This window comes from Myotis lucifugus, unplaced genomic scaffold, assembly GCF_000147115.1.
Source record: "Myotis lucifugus unplaced genomic scaffold, Myoluc2.0 scaffold_183, whole genome shotgun sequence".
NCBI lineage: Eukaryota > Metazoa > Chordata > Mammalia > Chiroptera > Vespertilionidae > Myotis > Myotis lucifugus.
In genome coordinates this window covers 2593404-2616770 of record NW_005871231.1, presented here as the reverse complement: position 1 = coordinate 2616770, position 23367 = coordinate 2593404, and the positions used below count along the sequence as shown (strand labels likewise).

The window sequence follows — 23367 nt, the reverse complement described above, 5'->3', positions numbered from 1 at the left end:
CCCAGGTAGCCTGGACTTTATTTGCACCTTTCTGTTACTAAAATAGTCTTCACTTAACATTGGTGCACATGGTCTAGCTTTACATTGGCCTTTTTTCAGCATTTGTCCTCCAACTTCATTGCCATCTTTTTTCAGCTAAGGTGTAGTTGAAATAGAAGTCAAGCCATTCTAATGATATAATTATGTATTTTAAAGTAAATACTATCTCTATTATTACTTCTTCCTACTTCCTGCTCATCACCCACCTTCTGATTTAAAAATACCTTTCTGAAGGATATTTTAATCCTTCATGCCTACTCCCACAGTCATGAATGTGTTAGTACTGTAACTCTCTGAATACAATGTTTGTCTAACAGAAAGAAAACAAAGTTTAATGAAAGTTTATTCTTTTCCTACCTTTGGTGAATTTCACATTGTAAACGTTCTAGTTAGAATAAATAAAGTTAGTGTGACCACCATGTTTACAAAATCACCAGTATATTCCTTAGTTGGACATTAACAGAAGTGCTATAGTAATAACAAATTCTATATATTTGCAGACATTATCTCATTTAATTCTCCTAATAAACCTTTAGATTTTATTCCCATGCTCACAGAAGTTACTTCATCAAGGTTACCCCATTGCCTGGAAAGCCAATATTCAAACTCAGGACTGTCTCCAAAGACTGTGATAACTGAATTAAGTCATACTATCATAAATATTCTTCAATGGCTGCTTTGCCAGCCAGAATATATTCAAACACCCAATTCTGCTTTCTATACAGAAAGATTTGTAGCTTTATTTTTGTAACTATAATATGACTAACATATAGTATAGGAAAGGTTTAGAGAAAGGCATTCAATCATCTTTATTTATGTAAATCAATTGGAAAAATAAAATGGTTTCATACAACTTACCATTTAACATCAACAGATTGTCAGTTCCTGGATGTGGATAGCTCAATCGACCTTTAAAAAGACAGGAAAGTGTGAAGATTATTGACCTATTTGCAAATTAAAAAAAGAAAGGGGCATAAGGGGAAAATTATTGAACACAGCATATTTCTTAAGGACTAAAAAGGTAATGTTTAACTCAAAGTACATTAACTAAAATGATCTTTGAAAGTTGAAAACAAAAACAGTTAACCTACTTAGATCATAAGAGCACAATGAGATTTGGAAAAAAATCCCTTTAGAATAAAGCCTATTTATTTTGAAATGTAAAAACAATGTAGATATCCTAGTCTTTCAAACTTAATAGAGGATGTGAGAATTTCTTAGTATTACATTGTTTGTAATTTTGTTTTGCTAAAAATAAAATTTCAAAAAAGTAATTTCTATTTTTAAATAAAAAACCTAAATATTAAAATAATAAACATTAAAAATTCATGATGACTTGCCATTTAATTCCGTATCATTTTATATAGTTGTATTTGAAGAAATTTAATGAAAATGTCTTAGAAGTATTATTACAGATACTGGAAATCTAACTTGTTTTAAGTTTACAGATGATATAAAAATAAAAATATAAAAAATGAAAATAGTAAGGCTTAAGAGAATAGCATAGTATTTCCTTTGAGTCATTCTTCAGTTAGGAGTTTTGCATTAGTAAATGCAGAAAGAACAACAGTATATATTAAGAAAAAAAGGTATGCATGAACATACTGTAGTTTATCCAGCATTTTTACATTCTAGCTTGTTTGGTGAAATGCCAACAGTGAGGATAATCACTATTTTTAGTTCATTAAAATATAGGGCTTTTCTCTAACACCTAAATCTCTGATAGACTATTTAAGAGATACATTAAAAACCATTTAGAAATCTGCTAAAAAGTAAATGTCTGTGAGATTGCATTTTAGCAACTTTCAGCACAGTCCCTTTAAAAAGACATTATTGGGACCTGGAGAGTAATATGCTGAGCAAAATAAGCCAGTTAGAGAAAGACAAGCATTACATGATCTCACTCATATGTAGAATGTAAAGAACAAAATTAACTGATGAACCAAATAGATCTAGAGACATAGAAGCATGGAACAGACTGTTGAATCTGAGGAAAGGAGGGTGTGGGTGGGTGGAAAGAGATCAAAGAACTTGAATGCATATATGCCTAACCCATGGACACAGACAATAGGGTGGTGAAGGCCTGGGGCAGAGGGCGGGGGCAGACTAGAAGGGGTCAATGGGGGGGGGGGGGCGGGGGGAGAGGACATATGTAATTCAACAATAAATATTTTAAAAATAAATAGGGTAAAAAGACATTATGATAACAAATAATGTATTGCCACCAGAAGAGTGACCAATAAATATCTGAATGGAGTTGGTGTGATTAGTGAGGAGTACAGATGAACTGCATTACCTTTACTACCTCTGCAACTACTCTACATTTCTGGGCCCTTTATTCTGTTCAAATATTCCATACAAAATAAATCTTAAACAAAGGTGTCACTCTAACAGCACAGAAATATGTTTATTGTTGTGATAGCTTAGTATGTACAGAAAGCAGAGCTTTCCTAAACAGGATTCCAATAGCATGGAACATTACTTTGAAGTATCATAGTTTATTTTGGAAATATGCCTGTTTCTAAACATCTTGTTGCAGATGAGTAAATTTAGAGAACAATGTAAGACCACAAAAAAATTACTGTTATTTCTGACTTGAGACTGAGCATCAAAACTATGAAAGTGGCAACCTGTGCTGCTGTTCTGTATAACAAGTTCATTAAGTCTTGCACACTGACAGTGTGTGGGAGACTGAGAATACAAATATGCATAATATACAGTCTTCCCTTGGTGCTTATGATGTAGTAGTGAAGACAGACACAAATATACAATTTCAATAAAATCTGCCAAATGTGAAGAGTTATGTACAGTATGCTATATAAAAACCCCCACAAAGGTATTTAACCAAGTCCAGGGATTCAGGCAAAACTCCCTGGAAAAAGTAAACTGAACAAAGCCTTAAGCCTCGCTCCACTTAAAAAACCCCACTAACTTTCAACTGCCACATAACTACCCTCTAACAGATTCATTGTTCATTTTATTTATCCCAAGACACAGATAACAAGATAATTTTATTGCTAATAGTTTTTGACTTCTTGGCTCTAAAGGGACTTAAAAGGCACACATGTGGAAAGTTCAAAAGACAGCTACCTATTTACAAATGAATATATACTTGTGTATATGTTCTAAAATATAGATGTCAAAGCAGGAAAATCTCTCAACATAATAAAATACTCCAAAATGAGAGAAAGAAATTTAGACTATGTTGAAATTATACAATTACTTTTTCTCTACTTCAGTGAAACTACATCTTTACAAGTTAACTTTTACAGTTACATTTTACTTAGGATAGTTTAAAATTACTTTCACTAAGAACCTGCCAATTGATAACTTAACATTTAAGGGCTTGTGCCAGAAACTTTTCTAAGTTCTTCACAACCAGTTATTTAGCCCTCACAACAATCTATGAGTTAGGTACTATGATCTTCCCATTGAAGATAAAGACTCTGTGCCACAAAAGACGAAATCACTTGCCCAAGTTACACCTGTCAGGTGGCTCTGGCAGGACTCCAACCCTGACAGTTTGGCTCCACACTCTTAATCACTATCTTATAATGACTTCCTAGGAGGTAACGTAATTCAAAAGAAGGTGTATATGGCTAATTATAGGAAAAAATCAGCCATTAAAAAAAGTCACAGAATTTTCTATAGTATATTAGAAACATACTTCAATATAGGTAAAAATACATTGCTGGAAAACCAATTTCTTCTCCCTATTGTCCAAAAGCCCTGTGGTGCAGAGACTAGTAGTTGTATACTAACCCCTGTTCCTGTGAATAGTAGGACCCCCAAATGCCTAGAGTAAAAATCTACATTTCTCAGCCTTCCTTGTAGTTACATGTGCCCATGTATGTAAGCTGGCCAATGAGATGTAAAGCAGAATTGGTATGAATAGTTTCAGGGAAGATATTCCCTTTCCTTTACCTTTTTCCTGCTTGCCGGAATGAAGATGAGATGGCTAAACTAAAACAGCCATGTTATATCATGAGGCAGAAGCTGGGTGTTACAGATAACAAAATCAGACAGAAGAAGCCTAGATCCATGAAAATCACCATAACACTTCTAGGGGTCCTATGTTTATGTAAGAGAAACAAATTTCTATTTTATTTAAGCCATTGATGAGTTTTTTGTTGTCCCATGAGCTCAATCGAAAGCATAGCACCTAAACATGTGTTTACATGGGGCAAGAAAGTATATTCTCTAAGGAAATGGAAATATTACAGAACAAGTTTTTATCAGTTCATTCTAAATCTCGTAAGTATGGGGAGAAGAGGGAGGACAAGTCCTGCTCTTCATTCTTTGTCAAGATAAATTTTCCCCTTCTCTATAACTATTTTCTTTAATAAATATAGACAAAAAATGATCCCTGGTTAATGATGCCAACCTACTCCTCATTAGTGATGAGAAAATACTAGAGAACACTGCCATCCATTCTGCCAATTCCTTTTCTTAATTAAATATATTGGGGTGACATTGGTGAAGAATGTTATATAGATTTTAAGTGTACAGTTCTATAATCCATCATCTGTATATTGCATTGTGTACCCATCACCCAAAGATAAATCTTCCTCTGTCACCATATATGTGAGCCCCTTTACCCTTTACTAACACCCCTCCCTTCCCGCTGGTAATCACCACATCGTAGTCTGAGTCAAAACACAATTTAAATCACATCAGAATCATAGAGAGCCTGGGTTAGAATTAACATTAGACCAATTAATAAGACAGATAGTATGGTGCAGTGGTTAAAAACTCAAACTCAAGAGCTACTAAGTTTCACCACTTACTAGCACTAAAACTTGTGCAATTATTAATAAGCCACCATAGTCACCCAACTGTAAAATAAGAATAAATAGTTACCTCTTAGCTGTAAGAAATAAGTAAATTAATACATATATTTAGAACCCCAGGACAGTGCTTGGCATATGTATATCAAGTGTTCAACAGATATGTATGATACATTACTACATATATATATATATATATATCACACACACACATATATACATAGCCTTAAATGAAAATATCTAGTACTTCCTTCTTATGTGTTTTAAATAATGCCTTCTTATGTGTTTTAAATAATGCATTGTTCCCACTGGTTTGGTAGACTTTTCTTTTTAAAACGAGTGTGTATATTACACACACAAACACACACACACACACGTTTTTTATTGATTTCAGAGAGGAAGGGAGAGGGAGAGATAGAAATATCAATGATGAAAGAAAAACATTGATTGGCTGCCTCCTGCATGCCTCCTACTGGCTATCAAGCCTGCAACCTGGGCATATGCCCCTGACCAAAATTGAACCCTGGACTCTTCAGTCCGCAGGCCAACACTCCATCCACTGAGCCAAACCGGCCAGGGCTTGGTAGACTTTTCTAATATTTTTTTCATTGTCTATATTTCATCTCTATTTCCAAATCTAATTAGAAAAAAAATGGTTCATAAGAAGTCTGGTAAAATCCACATAGAATGTGGTCATTACCAACCTTCAAAATCTCTAATCCAGGGGTCCTCAAACTACGGCCCGCAGGCCACATGCGGCCCGCAGAAAACATTTATCCGGCCCGTCGGGTGTTTTTGCCGCCGCTGCCTGTTGCTTAGCAGCCGACTAGTTTTTTTTTTAACTATAGCCCGGCCCTCCAAGGGTCTGAGGGACAGTGAACTGCCCTCCCCTGTTTAAAAAGTTTGAGGACCCCTGCATCTCTGCTCAGATCCAAGAGGCAGGACAGCCATTCCTTACTTCACTCCCAAATCTCAATGCATAGCACATAAAAGCCTAAGAATAAGATCATACAAACATAGAAAAGACCCTGGATCCAAAGTACCAATATAATAAAGAGGTAATATGCAAATTAACCCTCATGCCATCACAAGATGGCTGCCTACGACCAGGCCGGTGGGGGGGCCGTGAGGGGCAACCAAGCTGGCAGGGAGGACAGTAAGAGGCACCCAGGCCGTTGGGGGGGGGGCACTTTGGGGCAACCAGGTCAGAAGGAGGGGCAGTGGGGGCAGTGAGAGGCGACTAGGCCGGTAGGGGGGCAGTTGGGAGAGACCAGGCCGGTGGGGGGGGGCAGTTAGGGGTGACCAGGCTGGCAGGGAGGGGGCAGTTGGGGGCAACCTAGCCAGAAACAGGGGGCAGTGAGGGGCGACCAGGCCAGCAGGGGGGCAATTACGGGCGATCAGGCTGGTACGCAGAGGCAGTGAGGGGCGATCAGCTGGGGGGGGGGGGGGCAGTTAGCAACGACCAGGCAGGCAGTCAGGTGAGTGATTAGGAGCCAGCTGTCCAGGATTGTGAGAGGGATGCCCCACTGCCGGTTTAGGCCCAATCCCGGGCCTAAACCAGCAGTCAGACATACCCCAAGAGGTCCCGGATTGGAGAGGGTGCAGACTGGGCTGAGGGGACCCCCCCCATGAACAAATTTCATTCACCAGGCCTCTAGTCCTATGTAATAAGGAGGGAGTATGCTAATTGACCCTCACGCAAAGATGGCGGCACCCACAGCCAATAAGGAGGGAATATGCTAATTGACTGCCACAGCCTAAAAGATGGTGGCACCCAGTCCCCTCAGTCCCACTGGGGCAGCCAGCAGTGCCCTGCCTCCAGACACCTCCAGTCCTGTCAGCCCCTCAGCCGCCCAGGGGGTGGCCCGAGGTGCAGGCAAGCCTCGGATGGCGGCTGCCCAGCTGACAGGAGGTGCAGGCAAGCCTCAGATGTCAGCTTCCCAGCCGCCCAGGGCCAGCCCAAGATGCAGGCAAGCTTCAGATGGCGGTTGCCAAGCTGCCCAGGGCCGGCCCGAGGCATAGGCAAGCCTCGGATGGCAGCTGCCCAGCTGCCCAGCACCGCCCAAGGCTCAGGTAACCAGGGCGGCCGAGGCTTGCGCTGCCAGCAGTGGTAGCAGCAGAGGTGTGATGGGGCGTCGCCTTCCCCTGATCGCCGGGTCGCCTCCCGTTCCTGAGGGTTCCCGGACTGTGAGAGGGGGCAGGCCAGGCTGAGGGACCCCCCTCCAATGCATGAATTTTCATTCACCAGGCCTCTAGTCCTATCTAATAAAAGAGAAACATGATAATTAGCCGTACCTCCGCTACCCTTCCCATTGGCTAATCAGGGCGATATGCAAATTAAGTGCCAGCCAAGATGGCGGCCGGCAGCCAGGCAGCTTGAAGTGAATAGGAGGCTTGCTTGCTTCAGTGACGGGGGAAGCCAACGTTCCCCGCCTGCCGCTGCCGGCCTCTGAGCTTGCAGTCTGAAACATTGTTACAAATATAGAAGCTAAACAAAACCCCAGAAACCTGCTTTCAGCCAGCCAGGATCTCAGAGCTGGAGTTGAAACAGTGTTTCGATTATAGAACCCAAACAAACCAGATACCTGCTTTCAGCAGCCGAGGCCTCAGAGCTGGAGCCAAGCCTCAGAGCTAAAGCTGGCCCAGAATAAAAAAAAAGAAAAAAAGGAGCGGTTGGGAGCTTCAGTCACCTGCCAGCCTGAAAACAGCCCTCAGCCCCTCACCCAGAATGGCCAGGCACCCCAGTGGGGACCCCCACCCTGAAGGGGGTGTGACCAGCTGCAAAGAGCCATCAACCCCTCACCCAGGCTGGCCAGGCACCCAAGCAGGACCCCCACCCTGATCCAGGACACCCTTCATGGCAAACCAGCCAGCCCCCACCCGTGCACCAGGCCTCTATCCTATATAATAAAAGGGTAATATGCCTCGCAGCACCGGGATCAGTGGAGCCGTGAGGCCTCCCGGCACCGGAATCAGTGTGACAGGGGGCAGCGCCCAAACCCCCTGATCGCCCTGCGGCTCTGTGTGTGACAGAGGGCGGGGCCACAACCTCCCTATCCGCCCTGCTCTGTTCGTGACAGGGGAAGGTGCCCAACCCCCTCATCAGCCCTGCTCTGTGCCTGATAGGGGGGAGCTCCCCAACCTCTGATTTCCCTGCGGCTCTGTGTGTGACGGGGTGGAGCCGCAACCTCCCCATCAGACCTGCCCTGAGTGTGACAGGGGGGAGTGCCCCAACCCCCTGATAGGCCCTGCTCTGTGTGTGACAGGGTGCAGCGCCCCAACCCCCAGATTGCCCTGCGGCTCTGTGTGTGACGGGGTGGAGCCGCAACCTCCCCATCAGCCCTGCCCTGAGTGTGACAGGGGGGAGTGCCACAACCCCCTGATAGGCCCTGCTCTGTGTGTGACAGGGGGGAGCTCCCCAACCCCCTGATTGGCCCTGCTCTGTGCGTTACAGGGGGTGGCGCCGCAACCTCCCCATCGACCCTGCCTTGAGTGTGACAGGGGGCGGTGCCCCAACCCCCCAATCAGCCCTACCCTGAGTGTGACTGAGGGTGGCACCGCAACCTCCCGATCTGCCCTGTTCTGTGCATGACAGGGGGTGGCGCCCCAACTCCCCAATCAGCCCTGCTCTGAGTCCGACCAGGGGCTGCACCTAGGGATTGGACCTGCCCTCTGCCACCCAGGAGCAGGCCTAAGCCAGCAGGTCGTTATCTCCCGAGGGGTCCCAGACTGCGAGAGGGCACAGGCCGGGCTGAGGGACCCCCCCCTCCCCCCTGAGTGCACAAATTTTTGTGCACCGGGCCTCTAGTATCTAATAAAAGCCATCAATCTACTTTAGTTTCCAGAAAAATTACTGTTTAACTCATTCTTATATCAGGATCCCATCATAATTGTTTTACCTAATAATTATTTATAACTTTTAATGTTTTTATGTCATCTATACTAAAACGTATATCAAGAAATACAGAATATCAAAAATTTTGTTTCTTGTAAAATGTAATTACAAAAGACTAAAGAGAAGTCATTAATCATCTAGTATGATAAAACTGGTACTAATTAAGATATATGCAATTAGTACTGAAATCAAGTTGAAGTAATGGTTGCAAAATTTTACATTGTAGAAAGGTAAAAATCATAATAAGCAATGGACATTCAAATTTGCCAATGGCAGTGTAAACTGGCATAAAACAAAAATAAGTTGGCAATATATGCCTAGAGCTTTAAAAACAATTGTTTTAAGTCTATTTTATGAAAATAAAAACAGAAAAAGCTTACTAAATTTTACTTAAAAATTTGAAATAACTAAATGTCCAACTGTAGGGGAATGGTTATACAAACTATTTCACATGCATGTTAATAATTTTTAAAAATTCTAAATAAATATTGAAAAATATGAATAATTTTGGAACATGTGTAATCATTCAGCCAATGGTTTATTAAACCCCTCTTATCTGCTTGACATTTTGACAGATGTTGATCAAGATAAAGCCAAAACAGAGGTTGCCATTGGTCCCATGACACAGTATCCTGTGGAAGATCTGGGAGCTGTGAGCATGTATGGTTGAGTGATAACGGACTTTGTAGACCAGAAATCACTGAAAACACTGAAACCTAAACTGGTGGGTACAAGGGGAGACTTTCAAGAAATAAGCCATTTACTGTAGCAGATACCTGGGGAAAGGCTCAGAAATATGAGGCTCTGGTTATCACTGAGAGTAGATGTGGGAAGGCTGATGACTGCTTGTTAGTTTTTACCTGAATGAGACACACACAGCCTCTTGGCTCTTTTAAGGATGCTAGCAACCAGGCCTACAGCTGGTTGAAATGAAAACCACACATCCAGGTCCATTTCTCAGACCAATAGAAAAGACTGAGACACAGACATTGTGAGAGTTCCATCTGACTGGCTTACAGCAATGTTCACTACTAAACCCCAACTACTGTATGTACATCAAACTTCCAATCATCATTTTTGTCTTTTCTTTAAATGTGAATAGCAAAGAATCATAAGATATTTGATGAAAGCCTCCAGCATGAGCAAAAAACCCCCTAAAAACCAAAAAAACAAAAAAAATAAACAAAAAATAGAACAGAGGAACTTAGAAGAAAAATAAATAATACAAGGAAATGGAAAAATAACCTTCCAACACTATAATATAGTATTTATAGATAGACAATCCAATGAATAAGGTAAAAGAAGAATAATGAGAAAGTCCTAAGAATATTTTTAAAGAGGATCTTAAAAGGTCAGAGAAAAATTTTAACTGAAAAAAAAAGTTATAGAAGGACTGAAAAATAAGACATGAGGAATTCACTACAAAAGCAAAACAACAAAAGGAAAAGCAACAGAAAACAGAAAATCTGATGATGAGAACAGGAAGCTTAGAGTTGAAGAACAGGAATTACATAAAGAGGTAATATAAAAAATAGAAGGAAAAAATTATCACAGAAATATCAAAATTTTTAAGGACAGAAGGAAATTAATGTCTGAATTAAAAGTTGACCACAACATGCATCAGAGGAAATAAAACAAAGAAATGAAAGGAAGGAAGACAGGCAGGCAGAGCCTTCTACCCCCACCTCCCTCCAAACACACACTGAAAGACCCATAGAGTAAATGTATATAAAATTTCAGAACCACAGGCATGAAAATACCCTGAAATAGCTTCCAGAATGAAAAGCAAAATATTCAAAAACACAAAACAAACAACCACCATCCAAGTGGACAGGTTTCAGATGGTATTATAGTAACTCTGAATATAATGAAGATTTGTTCCTCCAGAGTACATAAGACTTTTTTTTTTAAGCTTCTGTTCTTACTACAAAAATAGTATTTATTCATTAAAGGAAATCTAAAAAATGATAGGAAAAAAGTTAAAATTATAATTCTACAGTTCCACAAAGTAAAATAACCATGTTTGATATTTTTGGTATTTACTTTTCTAATCTTTTCTTTTCCTATTTTTGATTAAGATATTCTCAGTATTCAAATCTGCCTTCCCTCCAACCTACTTAACTTAAAAAATGAGTTAAAAATATATGTACATAGGCGAAAAAGTTATATAGTGCCATATGGCTTATATAACAAAAAATAGAAATCTTCTCCCTCATTCTGTACTTCTGATTACCATTCATTAGAGGTAGCTACCTGCAACTTTTTTTTAACTGATTCTTCATGTCATTATCTGTAAGTAATATGCTTCTGCTTTCTGTTCCCTACATTTTAGGTACTATCTGTTAACTGTCTAATTTGACTTACCTATCCCCTAACACTTTCTCTGCTTTTTCCTCTCAAAATGATTATAGAACTGTTTTTGTTTAAATTAGGAGTCATGCTACTATGATAATGCAAATAACATTCATAGATGAACCATATATGTTTTATACTATAACACAGCGATTTTCAACTGATATGCTGCAAGAATTTTTAAAACATGAAATACCTGACTATTATTTAGTCAGGGGCACTGGCCTCTTTTCCCTTAGATAAAAAAATAAAAAATAAATGACAACTGTCAACACAATAGCCGTCTACTGTGAATGAATCAAAATTATACCTAGTCTTTGTCAGATCAGCAAAAAATATATTTCTTGGTGTGTGTATAATTTTATTAACTAGTTTATGTGTGCCATGAGATGAAAAAAGTTGAAAATAGCTGCTATAACATATTATTTTTCATATAACTGTTTTTCCTGGAATTAATCATTGTTTCTTGTTATGTACTTGTCACTAATTTGTCCCAAAATTTAGTAGAACTCAAACTTCTCTCTATACATGGAAAACCATCAAATAATTATCTAGATGGAGTTTTTTTCTGCCATCAAAGGCATGCTTTTTGTAGCTCTCTGTAACTGTCATTTTGATAAACATGCTCTCAAAGTTGAGAACCTCTGTCCAGCTCAAAAGTTCATAAGTCTAAAATGTAAGTTCTCACACAGAGACTTCCAGAAATTCATACAAGTTATTTTGTGATTTTGTGATTCAAAATGGTAAGTTCAGGTGAAGAGAATCAGAAGAAAAAGAAAAGTATAAAGAAAGAGGCAAAACTATTTGGTATTATCACAACAATTTAGTAACTTAGAGAAGTATTCCTTGTTTTCTCAAGGGTTATTTTTGTCAAAAGTATGCAGGCATTCTTACTTCAGGAGCCTTGGAAATAGGTGTTGAACAGTGAAGTAATAAGAATGTAGCTAGATATAAAAAAACACACAGTCAATAAAAAGTTTTAAAAGCATCCACTTCTGAACATTTGTTGGCATAAAATCATGCTTTAAATTATTTTTCCTGAATTCCTTTTAATTGTTCAGGGAACACTGGTAATGGCATTGTGACTTGCCAAGACAGATCCTCCCAAGAACTGTTATATAAAATGCATTTCATCCTATAATGTTCAGTCAACTCTTACGAGCTAAAATTAAATTTTTTTGTTTGCCCTTATACTTTGAGCAAGGGGTAAGCAATTTTTGGTAAAAATGCTTACACAGTAAGACCTTTTTACAAATTGCTGAGGGCAGGAAGAGAAGAGCGCTTAACAATAATCACTGTCTTGTTCTTTTGTTTAAAGTAGAGTGAACTGACCCATACATACATAAAAGATCCCAGATTATTTAATATAGGTATACAAAACAAAACTGCAAAGTCACAAAACTGCACTTGGCAAAGCATGATTTACTTTGACCATTAAAAGAAACCATATTTATTTCTTTGAACAGGAAAATGTTTGCCACGAACACAAACAGTTATCAGAAAATGGGATGTTAATGGTAAGAAACCCCTGCAGAATAAACAGGTTGGTCAGTGCCACTCATACTAAGGAAAACACAAAGCAGTGTGTTCGTGTTCACAATCCAGAGCCCAACACAGCACACACTCCGCAGGGCAGGCTGGGCAGCGTTACACCCCATCACGTCAGGCTCCCTTAAGGGAGCTGTGCCAGGACTAGTCCGCTTTCAGTTCCTCAAATGACAAGCTCTTCCATACTTCCGGTCCCTTCATCTAGTTGGCACTTTCCCTCAATATTTTTCACCTTTGTACTGCTTAGGGCTTCAGGTCTCAGATTCCTTTACTTCACATCTAAATTAGGTACCCTCTTCTCTCCACTTATTACCTCCCTAAGCACTTTATAATCTTACTCCATAGTATCCCTGACACTCTGTATAACTATATGTATGTAACTATATATTACATCTATATGTTATATTATGTTGGCATATTATGTTTACATATTATATATATTCATATGCATATACATATATATGCATATTATACATCTAACTATAAGGTTTCTCTTTCCCCAATAGGCTATACATTCCACAAGAATGAAGTTCATGTCTGTTTCACATAACATATATAGCCAGAGTCTTGGACACTGCCTGGCACAAAAGCAGGCACACTTAGTGGTTGCCACCACTTCACATCCATAGAGCCCCTACAAGATATGTTTAAATTAGGAGTCATGCTACTGTGATAATGCAAGTAACACCTTACCCATCTGATATGCTAAACTATAAAAATATTAACATTAAACAATGGAAGTTCCCTACTGACCAGTGATAAACACTGGGAAGGGGGAAAATAGAAATAAGCTGCAGTAAAGCATTTTGGGCTTAAGTAGGGATGAGAGGGTCCTTCTGTCAGTACAGTCAGTCAGTTTTTAGCCAGGCCAATAATCTGCCACTGAAGTTCTTTGGATTCCAGAGATCTGCTTGATTGCTATTCTTTCTATCGACACTAACTCTTACCTTGAGTAGTTTATGCCTTTTCCTTTAGAAAAGAATTGAATACAACTTTCCAGTTTCTGCCTCCACCTCTGTGGAAGCCAGCATCCATGATGGCCTGCAGTGGCCCCTACCTCCTGGTCTTCACCTCTCCTGAGCAGCAGACCTTTCCCCAGTTGAGCAGGACTAGTAGGATATCATGGATGATGGCGTGAGACTTCTAAAACTAGGTCATGGAAGACACTGGGGCATTCCCCTTGAGATTTACCATTCTCTCTGGGGGAATCAAGCAACTACACTGTGAGAACACTCAGCAGTCCAGTCAGAGGTCCTTGTGGTGATGAACTGAGCTCTCTTGCCAACAGCCATGAGTGAGTAATCCTGGAAAAGGATCCTCCTGCCCCAGTCAACCCTTCAGATGACTACAGCCTCAGCCAGCATCTTGACTGCTACCTCATGAGATCCTCAGCCAGAACTGACAAGCTAAACTGCTCCTGAATTCTAACCCACAAAAATTGTGAGATAAGTGCTTATTCTTGTTTTAAGCTGCTAAATTTAGGGATAATTTGTTATGCAGCAGTACATAACTAATTATCATTCAAGCACAAAAGCAGTAGATAACTCATCACTCAAGCACAAACATTTTTCAAGAAACGTTCACCATTAATATAAAGGGAAACAAGAAATTCATTGAAATTTTTTAACCCAGAACTCCCTTCTCCTTTTTTATTAGATCCCATAAGGCAGACAAAGTAACTGTCTGGTTATATGAAAACCCTTTTAAAGGATAAAGTAAGATTCATTCTATTTTTTGGAAAAAAGAATTGCCCATGTCAAACAGAAGAAAGAAATTTCTGAAAGGGAGGAGCAGATGAGATATAAGAAATGGGGCAGAGGTGAAGTGCTGCCCTAAAGATCAGGGGTGGGGAAAAAGGGAAAACAAATCAAATCCAGGAACTGGATTTGTCACAACCTTGCCTTAGCAGATTTTATTGAAGTCAAGCCTCCCCTACACCCCACAAAAACACACAACACCCATGAAATGATCAGAGTTCGGGGAGGAAGATATCTATCTATCTATATAAAAGGTAATATGCAAATTGACCACATAGCGGAATGACCAGTCAGCTATGACATGTACTGACCACCAGGGGGAAGATGCTCAACGCAGGAGCTGCCCCCAGCCTGCCAGCCAACCTCTACGTCCCTCCCCGCCACCAGCAGGTTCCAATAGCCCAATGGGGAACAGGGATCCAGGGGTGGGGTGGGTGGCAGCAGATGCGGGCAGCGCTGGGGCCCCAATCGCCCTGCCAGTTGCCCCACACACAGAGGGTGACCGACAGCGGAGGCAGCGGGGGTACAGGGCCAGCTGCCGGCAACAGGGGAAGATCGGCCCTGACTGCAGGCCAGGCCTAGGGACCCAACCTGGGTATGAATTTCATGCTCTAGGCCTCTAGTATAATATGATACCAGAAGCTAGTAGAGTATACCTATTCTGGTGAGAAAAGCAAGAAAAAATTTCAAGTGCCAGCACTTGGGTATCAAATTTGTTTATTAGGTATATGATGGCAATTTACAGAAGTGCTAGTCTTACTTCTCTATTCTATGTACAGAAGGTTTCTCAATTTTTTTTGTCTTTTTATTCCCTTTCATAATAAATGTGGAACATAAAATACTCCAATTAAAAACAGATTTGATTGCTAAAGGTAGTGGTGAGCATGTTTTGCCCATTTACATGGTCAGAGATAATTTTTCTAACAAAAGAATTTTGAATTTACTTGAGATTTTTTAAAAAACATATTTTATTGATTTTTTTACAGAAAGGAAGGGAGAGGGATAGAGAGTTAGAAACATCCATGAGAGAGAAACATCCATCAGCTGCCTCCTGCACACCCCCTACTGGGGATGTGCCTGCAACCAAGGTACATACCCTTGACCGGAATCGAATCTGGGACTCTTCAGTCCACAGGCCGACACTCTAGCCACTGAGCCAAACTGGTCAGGGCTACTTGAGATTTTTTATTTATTAAATTCAACTTAGCCTTGCACTGCTTCCATTTGCTTTTTCAGTCTTTCTAGGTTCCCCTCCACTTTCATCATAACACAGACTAGAGAACAAGAAAGTCTGAGATAATTAATAGTGCAGCAGAGACTGTTTTCTCTGAACATCTTCAAAAAGCCTTTTTAAATAAGACAGGGAAACAACAATAAAAAACGTTTCATTATCCTTTGGTAATAATTAATGTTGGCTTTATATTATATTAATTTCCAAGAGTTTTCTTTCTAGATAGTCAAGGGAATAGAAATTCTTCATAATCAGAAGTTACTGGATTCTATTATTAAACAGTAGATCCAAGACAAATGCTACTGGAACTGTCAACATAACAGTGAAAAATAACAAGACCCCCAATACTGTACAAAGATTTAAAAAATTATGCTAAATTTTGGTTAAAGCAAAGAAAATACCCACTCAGAACAAAGTATAATTGTCTCTATTCATTTAAGAGGAGAATTACCATTGCCACATGTTGTCAACAATCACTAATGATTCCTTGAGCTTCTCAAGCTCCTTACTAATAAAGAAAGTAGAAAAACCAGAAACCCCTTTACAAGCAAAATCCAGAAACAAAACAAAAATGTTTAGATATCTAGTATTGTCAAGTCAGCCCTGAGCGTGCTCCCCCTCCTTCCCCCTGCCCGCCCCACCCCCTCGCCCCCACCCTTGCTGCCAACACTGAAGTCTAGAGTTTTAAGGTTAAAATTTGTAAGGGAATTCTTACTTGGCTTTATAGAATTAAAAACATGAAAAGCTTGCAAAGTAACTCATGGTTTTGATTCAATGAGAGATCCTGAGGCAAACCAACCAGTTAAGCTGCTCCTGAATTCTTGAGTCACAGAAACCACATAAAGTAATAAATGCTGATTGTTGTTTTAGCTGCTAAGTTTTGGGATAGATACTTTATTGTGCAGCAATAGATAACTAATATTTCTCATCACTCAATCTCACAGTTTGCTAGTTTTCACCAATAATATAAAAAGCAATGAGATATATTTATAAGGAAATATAAATTAATTTATTAAAGACAAATGAAAACAAAAGTGTTAATGAAATTCTTCAGATACAGCTAGTTAACAATAAGGCTGATTATTTTCCCTCATTTGCACCAACTTTTTGAAAATCTGTTCTATACCTCAGAGAAGCTACTATAAATATCCCCTTTCAAAACCCTATGATATGATGTAGAAGAAAAATAAGGAAGTAAACCTAGGAAAATTCTAGGTTGGAATCACTGCAAATTGTGAATGAAAGTACTCTTAAGAAATTAAAAAAAAAAAAAATGGAGAACCGAAGATGGCGGCATAGGTAAACACCGGAGACTGCCGCCGTAAACAACCACTTCAAAAATACAACTAAAAGACGGAACGGACATCAACGAGAACCACAGGAAGGCTGGCTGAGGAGAGACTCTTCAACTAGAAGGAAAAAGAACAGCAAACCGAGGCTCAGAGGCGGTGCAGTGTGGAAAATTTAAAGGTGCGGTGGTGCGCGCGCAAAGCGGGCTGGTGGCTGAGGGCGCGGTTGTCGTTTTCAATCAGGAGTGAGTCTCAGACTCTGGGCTACAGATCTGGGCGAGTCTCTAGGGACCCAGACTCAAACGGGAGAAGCGGGACTGTCTGGCTACGGTCCCTCCGAGGTTTGCAGCGGTTGCTGGGACAGAGAGGCAGAGCCCCTGGGGACGGACTGAGAGCAGCCATAGCTGCTCCCTCCCCCCACCCTGTTGATCCCGCCCCGCCCAAGCCCTGCGTAGAGCCATTTGCCGATCGCCTCAGGCAAAGGCTGGATTAGCGCCTCCCCAGAAGACAGACGTTTTCCACACAGCTGATTCCTACAGCCAGTCGGACTGGTGGTCAAATCCCTCTAGTGTTAACTACAACAATTAAGGCGTGGCTAGAACAAGACTGCGCACAAAGACCACAAGGGGGTGCACCAAGAAAGCATAAAAGATGCGGAGACAAAAAAACATGACAGAAATGGAGGATATGGAGCTAAGAATCGCAATTTTGAGGGCTTGCTATAAACTTGAGCAGAGCCTCACGAAAACTAATGAGACCCTCGATGCTACGATAAAGAAATTAGAAAGTAAGCATACACGGACTGAAATAAAGAATATTATACCCAATAGCAGACCAGAGGAGCACAAGAATCAAACCAAAGATGCGACAAAAAACACCCAACTGGAAAAGCAAAATGAAAAAAGAATCCGAAAGTGTGAAGATAGTGTAAGGAGCCTCTGGGACAGCTTCAAGCGCACTAATATCAGAATAATAGGGGTGCCAGAAGATGAGAGACAGCAAGATATTGAAAACCTATTTCAAGAAATAATGGCAGAAAACTTCCCCCACCTGGTGAAAGAAATGGACTTACAGGTCCAAGAAGCGCAGAGAACCCCAAACAAAAGGAATCCAAAGAGGACCACACCAAGACACATCATCATTAAAATGCCAAGAGCAAAAGACAAAGAGAGAATCTTAAAAGCAGCAAGAGAAAGAGACTCAATTACCTACAAGGGAATACCCATACGACTGTCAGCTGATTTCTCAACAGAAACTTTGCAGGCCAGAAGGGAATGGCAAGAAATATTCAAAGTGCTGAATACCAAGAACCTACAACCAAGATTACTTTATCCAGCAAAGCTATCATTCAGAATTGAAGGCCAGATAAAGAGCTTCACAGATAAGGAAAAGCTAAAGGAGTTCATCACCACTAAACCAGTATTACACGAAAGACTGAAAGGTATCCTTTAAGAAGAGGAAGAAGAAAAAGGTAAAGATACAAATTGTGAACAACAAACATGCATCTATCAACAAGTGAATCTAAGAATCAAGTGAATAAATAATCTGATGTACAGAATGAACTGGTGATTATAATGAATCAGGGACATAGAAAGGGAATGGACTGACTATTCTTGGGGGGGAAAGGGGAATGGGAGATTCGGGAAGAGACTGGACAAAAATCGTGCACCTATGGATGAGGACAGTGGGTGGGGAGTGAGGGCGGAGGGTGGGGCGGGAACTGGAAGGAGGGGAGTTATGGGGGGGGAAAGAGGAACAAATGTAATCTGAACAATAAAAATTTAATTAAAAAAATAAAATAAAATAAAATAAAAGAAAAAAAAAAAGAAATTAAAAAAAAAAGGAGAAACCAAGATGGCGGCATAGGGAAACACCGAAGTTTGCTGCCTCAAACAACTACTTCAAAAATACAACTAAAAGACGGAGCGGACATCATCCAGAACCACAGGAAGGCTGGCTGAGTGGAAATTCTAAAACTAGGAGGAAAGAGAAAAGCATACCGTGACTCAGAGGAGGCGCAGTGCTGAAGTGAAATACTAAGGTTCGGAGTGCATGCGGAGCGGGCTAGAGGCTGAGGGCGCGGTTGTCGTTTTCAATCCGGAGGGAGTCTCAGGCTCTGAGCTCCAGTTCCGGGCGAGTCTCTAAGGACCCACACTCATAAGGGAGAAGCGGGACTGTCTGGCATCGCTCAGAACCCTAGGGCAGCTTTCTCTCCGTGGGGCTTGCAGCGACTACTGGGACACTGAGAAGCAGAGCCTCTGAGGGCAAGACTGAGAGCAGCCATAATTGCTAACCCCGCCCTGTTGATCCCGTGGGACCCGCCCCGCCCAAGCCCTGCAGGGAGGCTTTTGCTGGATAGCCTCAGGCAAAGGCAAGATTAGCACCTCCCTAGAGATCCAGGAGCCAGGAAGCCCAGAGGCCAGAGTGGGACCATCCAGTTTGCAGCTCCCTAGAAACATAAAGGACACACTCAGGGGGCAGACTCAGTGAGCACCAAAGCCCCATTGAAGCAAGTCTAGCCCCAGAGGGGTGTCTCCAGCACAGAAATTCTCCCACTGCAAACACAGCTGATTCTCACAGCCAATTGGCCTGGAGGTCAATTCCTCCCAGTGATAACTACAACAATCAAGGCTTAACTACAACAAGACTGTGCACAAAGCCCACAAGGGGGTGCACCTAGAGTGTCCTCCTCAGGTAATTGGGGAGGCTGAACCACTGGGCCCTAGAGGACACTCAGCACAGAAAACCACTTTTTCAACACAGGGAAGCATAAAAAATGCTGAGACAAAGAAACAGGACACAAACGAAAGAAATGGAGGAAAGCAAACTGCTGGATATAGAATTCAAAACCACACTTTTAAGGTCTTTAAAGAACTGTCTAGAAGCCGCCGATAAATATAGTGAGATCCTCAAGAAATCTAGTGAGACCCTCGATGTTGTGATAAAGAACCAACTAGAAATTAAGCATACACCGACTGAAATAAAGAATATTATACAGACTCCCAACAGCAGACCAGAGGATCGCAAGAATCAAGTCAAAGATTTGAAATACGAAGAAGCAAAAAACACCCAACCAGAAAAGCAAAATGAAAAAAGAATCCAAAAATAAAAAGATAGTGTAAGGAGCCTCTGGGACAGCTTCAAGCGTACCAACATCCAAATTATAGGGGTGCCAGAAGAAGAGAGAGAGCAAGATATTGAAAACTTTTTGAAGAAATAATGACAGAAAACTTCCCCTACCTGGTGAAAGAAATAGACTTCCAAGTCCAGGAAGCACATAGAACCCCAAACAAAAGGAATCCAAAGAGGACCACACCAAGACACATCATCATTAAAATGCCAAGAGCAAAAGACAAAGAGAGTATCCTAAAAGCAGCAAGAGAAAGAAAGTCAGTTACCTACAAGGGAGCACCCATACGACTGTCAGCTGATTTCTCAACAGAAACTTTGCAGGCCAGAAGGGAGTGGCAAGAAATATTCAAAGTGATGAACAGCAAGAACCTACAACCAAGATTACTTTATCTAGCAAAGCTATCATTCAGAATTGAAGGTCAGATAAAGAGCTTCACAGATAAGGAAAAGCTAAAGGAGTTCATCACCACCAAACCAGTATTATATGAAATGCTGAAAGGTATCCTTTAAGAAGGGAAAGAAGAAGAAAAAGGTAAAGATACAAATTATGAATAACAAATACACATCTATCAACAAGTGAATCTAAGAATCAAGTGAATAAATAATCTGATGAACAGTATGAACTGGTGATTATAATAGAATCAGTGACATAGAAAGGGAATGGACTGACTATTCTTGGGGGGGGGAGGGGTGTGGGGGATGCGGGAAGAGACTGGACAATAATTGTGCACCTATGGAAGAGGACAGTGGGTGGGGAGTGAGGGCGGAGGGAGCGGTGGGAACTGGGTGGAGGGGAGTTATGGTGGGAAAAAAGAGGAACCAATGTAATAATCTGAACAATAAAGATTTAATTTAAAAAAAAAGAAATTAAAAAAAATGTCTGTTTTTATAGAATTCTAGAAAAGTGACTATACTATACACTTTTGTTTTTTTTATATAAATACTAGAGGCCTGGTGCATGAAATTCATGCACAGAGGCAGGGGTCCCTCAGCCCGGCCTGCACCCTTTCCAATCAGGGACCCCTTGGGGGATGTCCGACTGCCGGTTTAATCCCTGTGGGATCAGGCCTGAACCGGCAGATGGACATCCCTCTCGCAATCCGGGACCGCTGGCTCCTAACCGCTCACCTGCCTGCCTGCCTGATCACCCCTAACCCCTCTACCTCCCTGCTTGATCACCCCTAACCCCTCTGCCTGCCTGCCTGCCTGCTTGCCCCTAACTGCCTCTGCCTGTCGGACTGATTGACCCTAACTTGCCCCCCTGCCAACCTGATCACCCTAACTTGCCCTCTGCCAGCCTGATCGACTCTAACTTGCTCCCCTAACAGCCTGATCGCTCCTACCCTGCCCCCCTGCTGGCCTGATCAACCCTAACTTGCCCCCCTGCCAGCCTAATAGCCCCTACTTGCCCCCTGCCAGCCTGATCACCCCTAACTTGCTCCCCTGCGGCCTGATCACCCCTAACTGACTCTGCCTCGGCCCCCGGCCTAAGCCAAAGTCTGGCCTCCCTCTGTGGGAGGCGACCTGGTGGATCAGGGGAAGGCGCCTCCCCCATTACCCCACTGCTGCTGCCACTGCCGGCCTGAGCCTGGGCCCTCCCAGCCGCTGTGGTTTTGTCCGGAAGGATGTCCGGAAGATGTCCGCTGTAAGTAGCACATTACCCTTTTATTAGTTTAGATGTTTTTATTGATTTTAGAGGAAGGGGGAGGGAGTGGAGAGTGAGGGAGAGAGGGAAGGAGAGGGAGGGAGGGAAGGAGGGAAACATCAATGTGAGAGAAAAATCAATTGGTTGCTGAACCTACAGCCTGAGCATGTGCCATAAGCAGGAATTGAACCCACTGTGACCTTTAGGTATATGGGACAACACTCAACGAACTGAGCCACACCGGCCAGGACTATACTATATACTTTTAGATCCATTCTTTATCTTCTGGTGGACTTCAGAGTATCTCTAAATGGTAGCTTTGTCTTAAAAATACAAGCCCAGAGAGAGGGGTTTATATTTCTCTCTATATAAATCAGCATAAATTGAAATAAGCTTCAAAGAAAAAAGTATGACATTTCACCAAGACAAGTTTCTTATTAATAGTTATCACAGAATGTTATAGGTGGCACAGGTGCTACTTAGTGCTGCTCGAGCTCTAAACTTCTTTCATATAAAAATGGTAAAATAATCAGACAAATTGGTAGATGTATAGGATTTTTTCAAAAGTCACCTACCCTTAAGAGGATCATGCTCTGCTCTCATAATATCAATAAGCGAATTTTCCAAAGAGTGCATATTCAAACTGTCATACATTCTACTTCGATCCTAGAAGAGAAGAAAAAAAAAGACTCAATATAATCTATGCAGTTTTTTCCAAAGTATTGATAACTATACTATCTTAATCTTCTTACATAAAATAGGACATCTGATTGATATACTATTACTAATGAGTCTGCATCCCAAGAAAATATCAGTAACTAAGGATCTTATAAGCTACAATATTTCTTGTATAAAAGAACAATATATTTAATATATTTATCTGCAAAATCACATATCAAAAGCAATCTTATTTCACTGGCAGTATTAATTCAACACAGTAAAATAATTTCTATTGCTATCATTCTCAGCTTATAAAGATGTTTGAAATGTGATACACACAGAGAGCATTTTTAGCTATTATTTAACTTCTAAACTTTTCTCATATATCTAGGAAGACTAGCACTTGAAAAAAAATGTTGGGGGAAAGGATTTAATTCAATTGCACCATACTTTAAACATCTATCAAACATTGTACATTATTTGACTTAGTCAGAATTTCACAGTAATGAATGCATAAACATATTATACACTAAAAATCAAAAGCATGAAATACCAGTATCAAAACAAAAACACATTTCCTACCTCATCAAGTCTCAGAACAAAGTCTTTTGTGTCATTAGAAGTCTTGTTTGCTGAATGTTAAATCCCCTCAACTTGCCTAGTAGATTCTTTAATGTTCATTAATGTATACAGTATTTTGCTCACTATAAAATCAATGTACTTGAACAAACATATATATGGAACTACCACAGCAGGCTCTGCCCAGGCCCCTCAAATCACCCAGGAGATTTTTACCAAAATATATCATCTCTAACCTCCACCCATTTGTGTGTGTGTGTGTGTGTGTGTGTGTACATGAGCTTGTGCAAGCATATGAATATGTGGGAGAGGCAGGGCAGGCGATTTTTGACTCTTAAACCTGGGTCCATGAGCTTCAGGAAGGATCATGGCATATCTGTATATGCATGTACACACCCTTTTTTCCTGAAGAAAGGTTTATGTATTTCATTGGTTTTCCAAAGGGGTCTACAA

The 23367-nt window shown here is 41.0% G+C and overlaps 1 protein-coding gene across 1 annotated transcript in view; it reads right to left on the bottom strand.

Annotated features, from left to right (window-relative positions):
* Positions 1 to 23367, bottom strand: part of CPEB2 (cytoplasmic polyadenylation element binding protein 2) — a 69139-nt gene that overhangs the window by 31523 nt on the left and 14249 nt on the right. Inside the window, 2 exon segments of the mRNA XM_014462512.2 lie at positions 898 to 948; positions 22251 to 22341. Coding sequence (XP_014317998.2) covers positions 898 to 948; positions 22251 to 22341 — 142 coding nt within the window.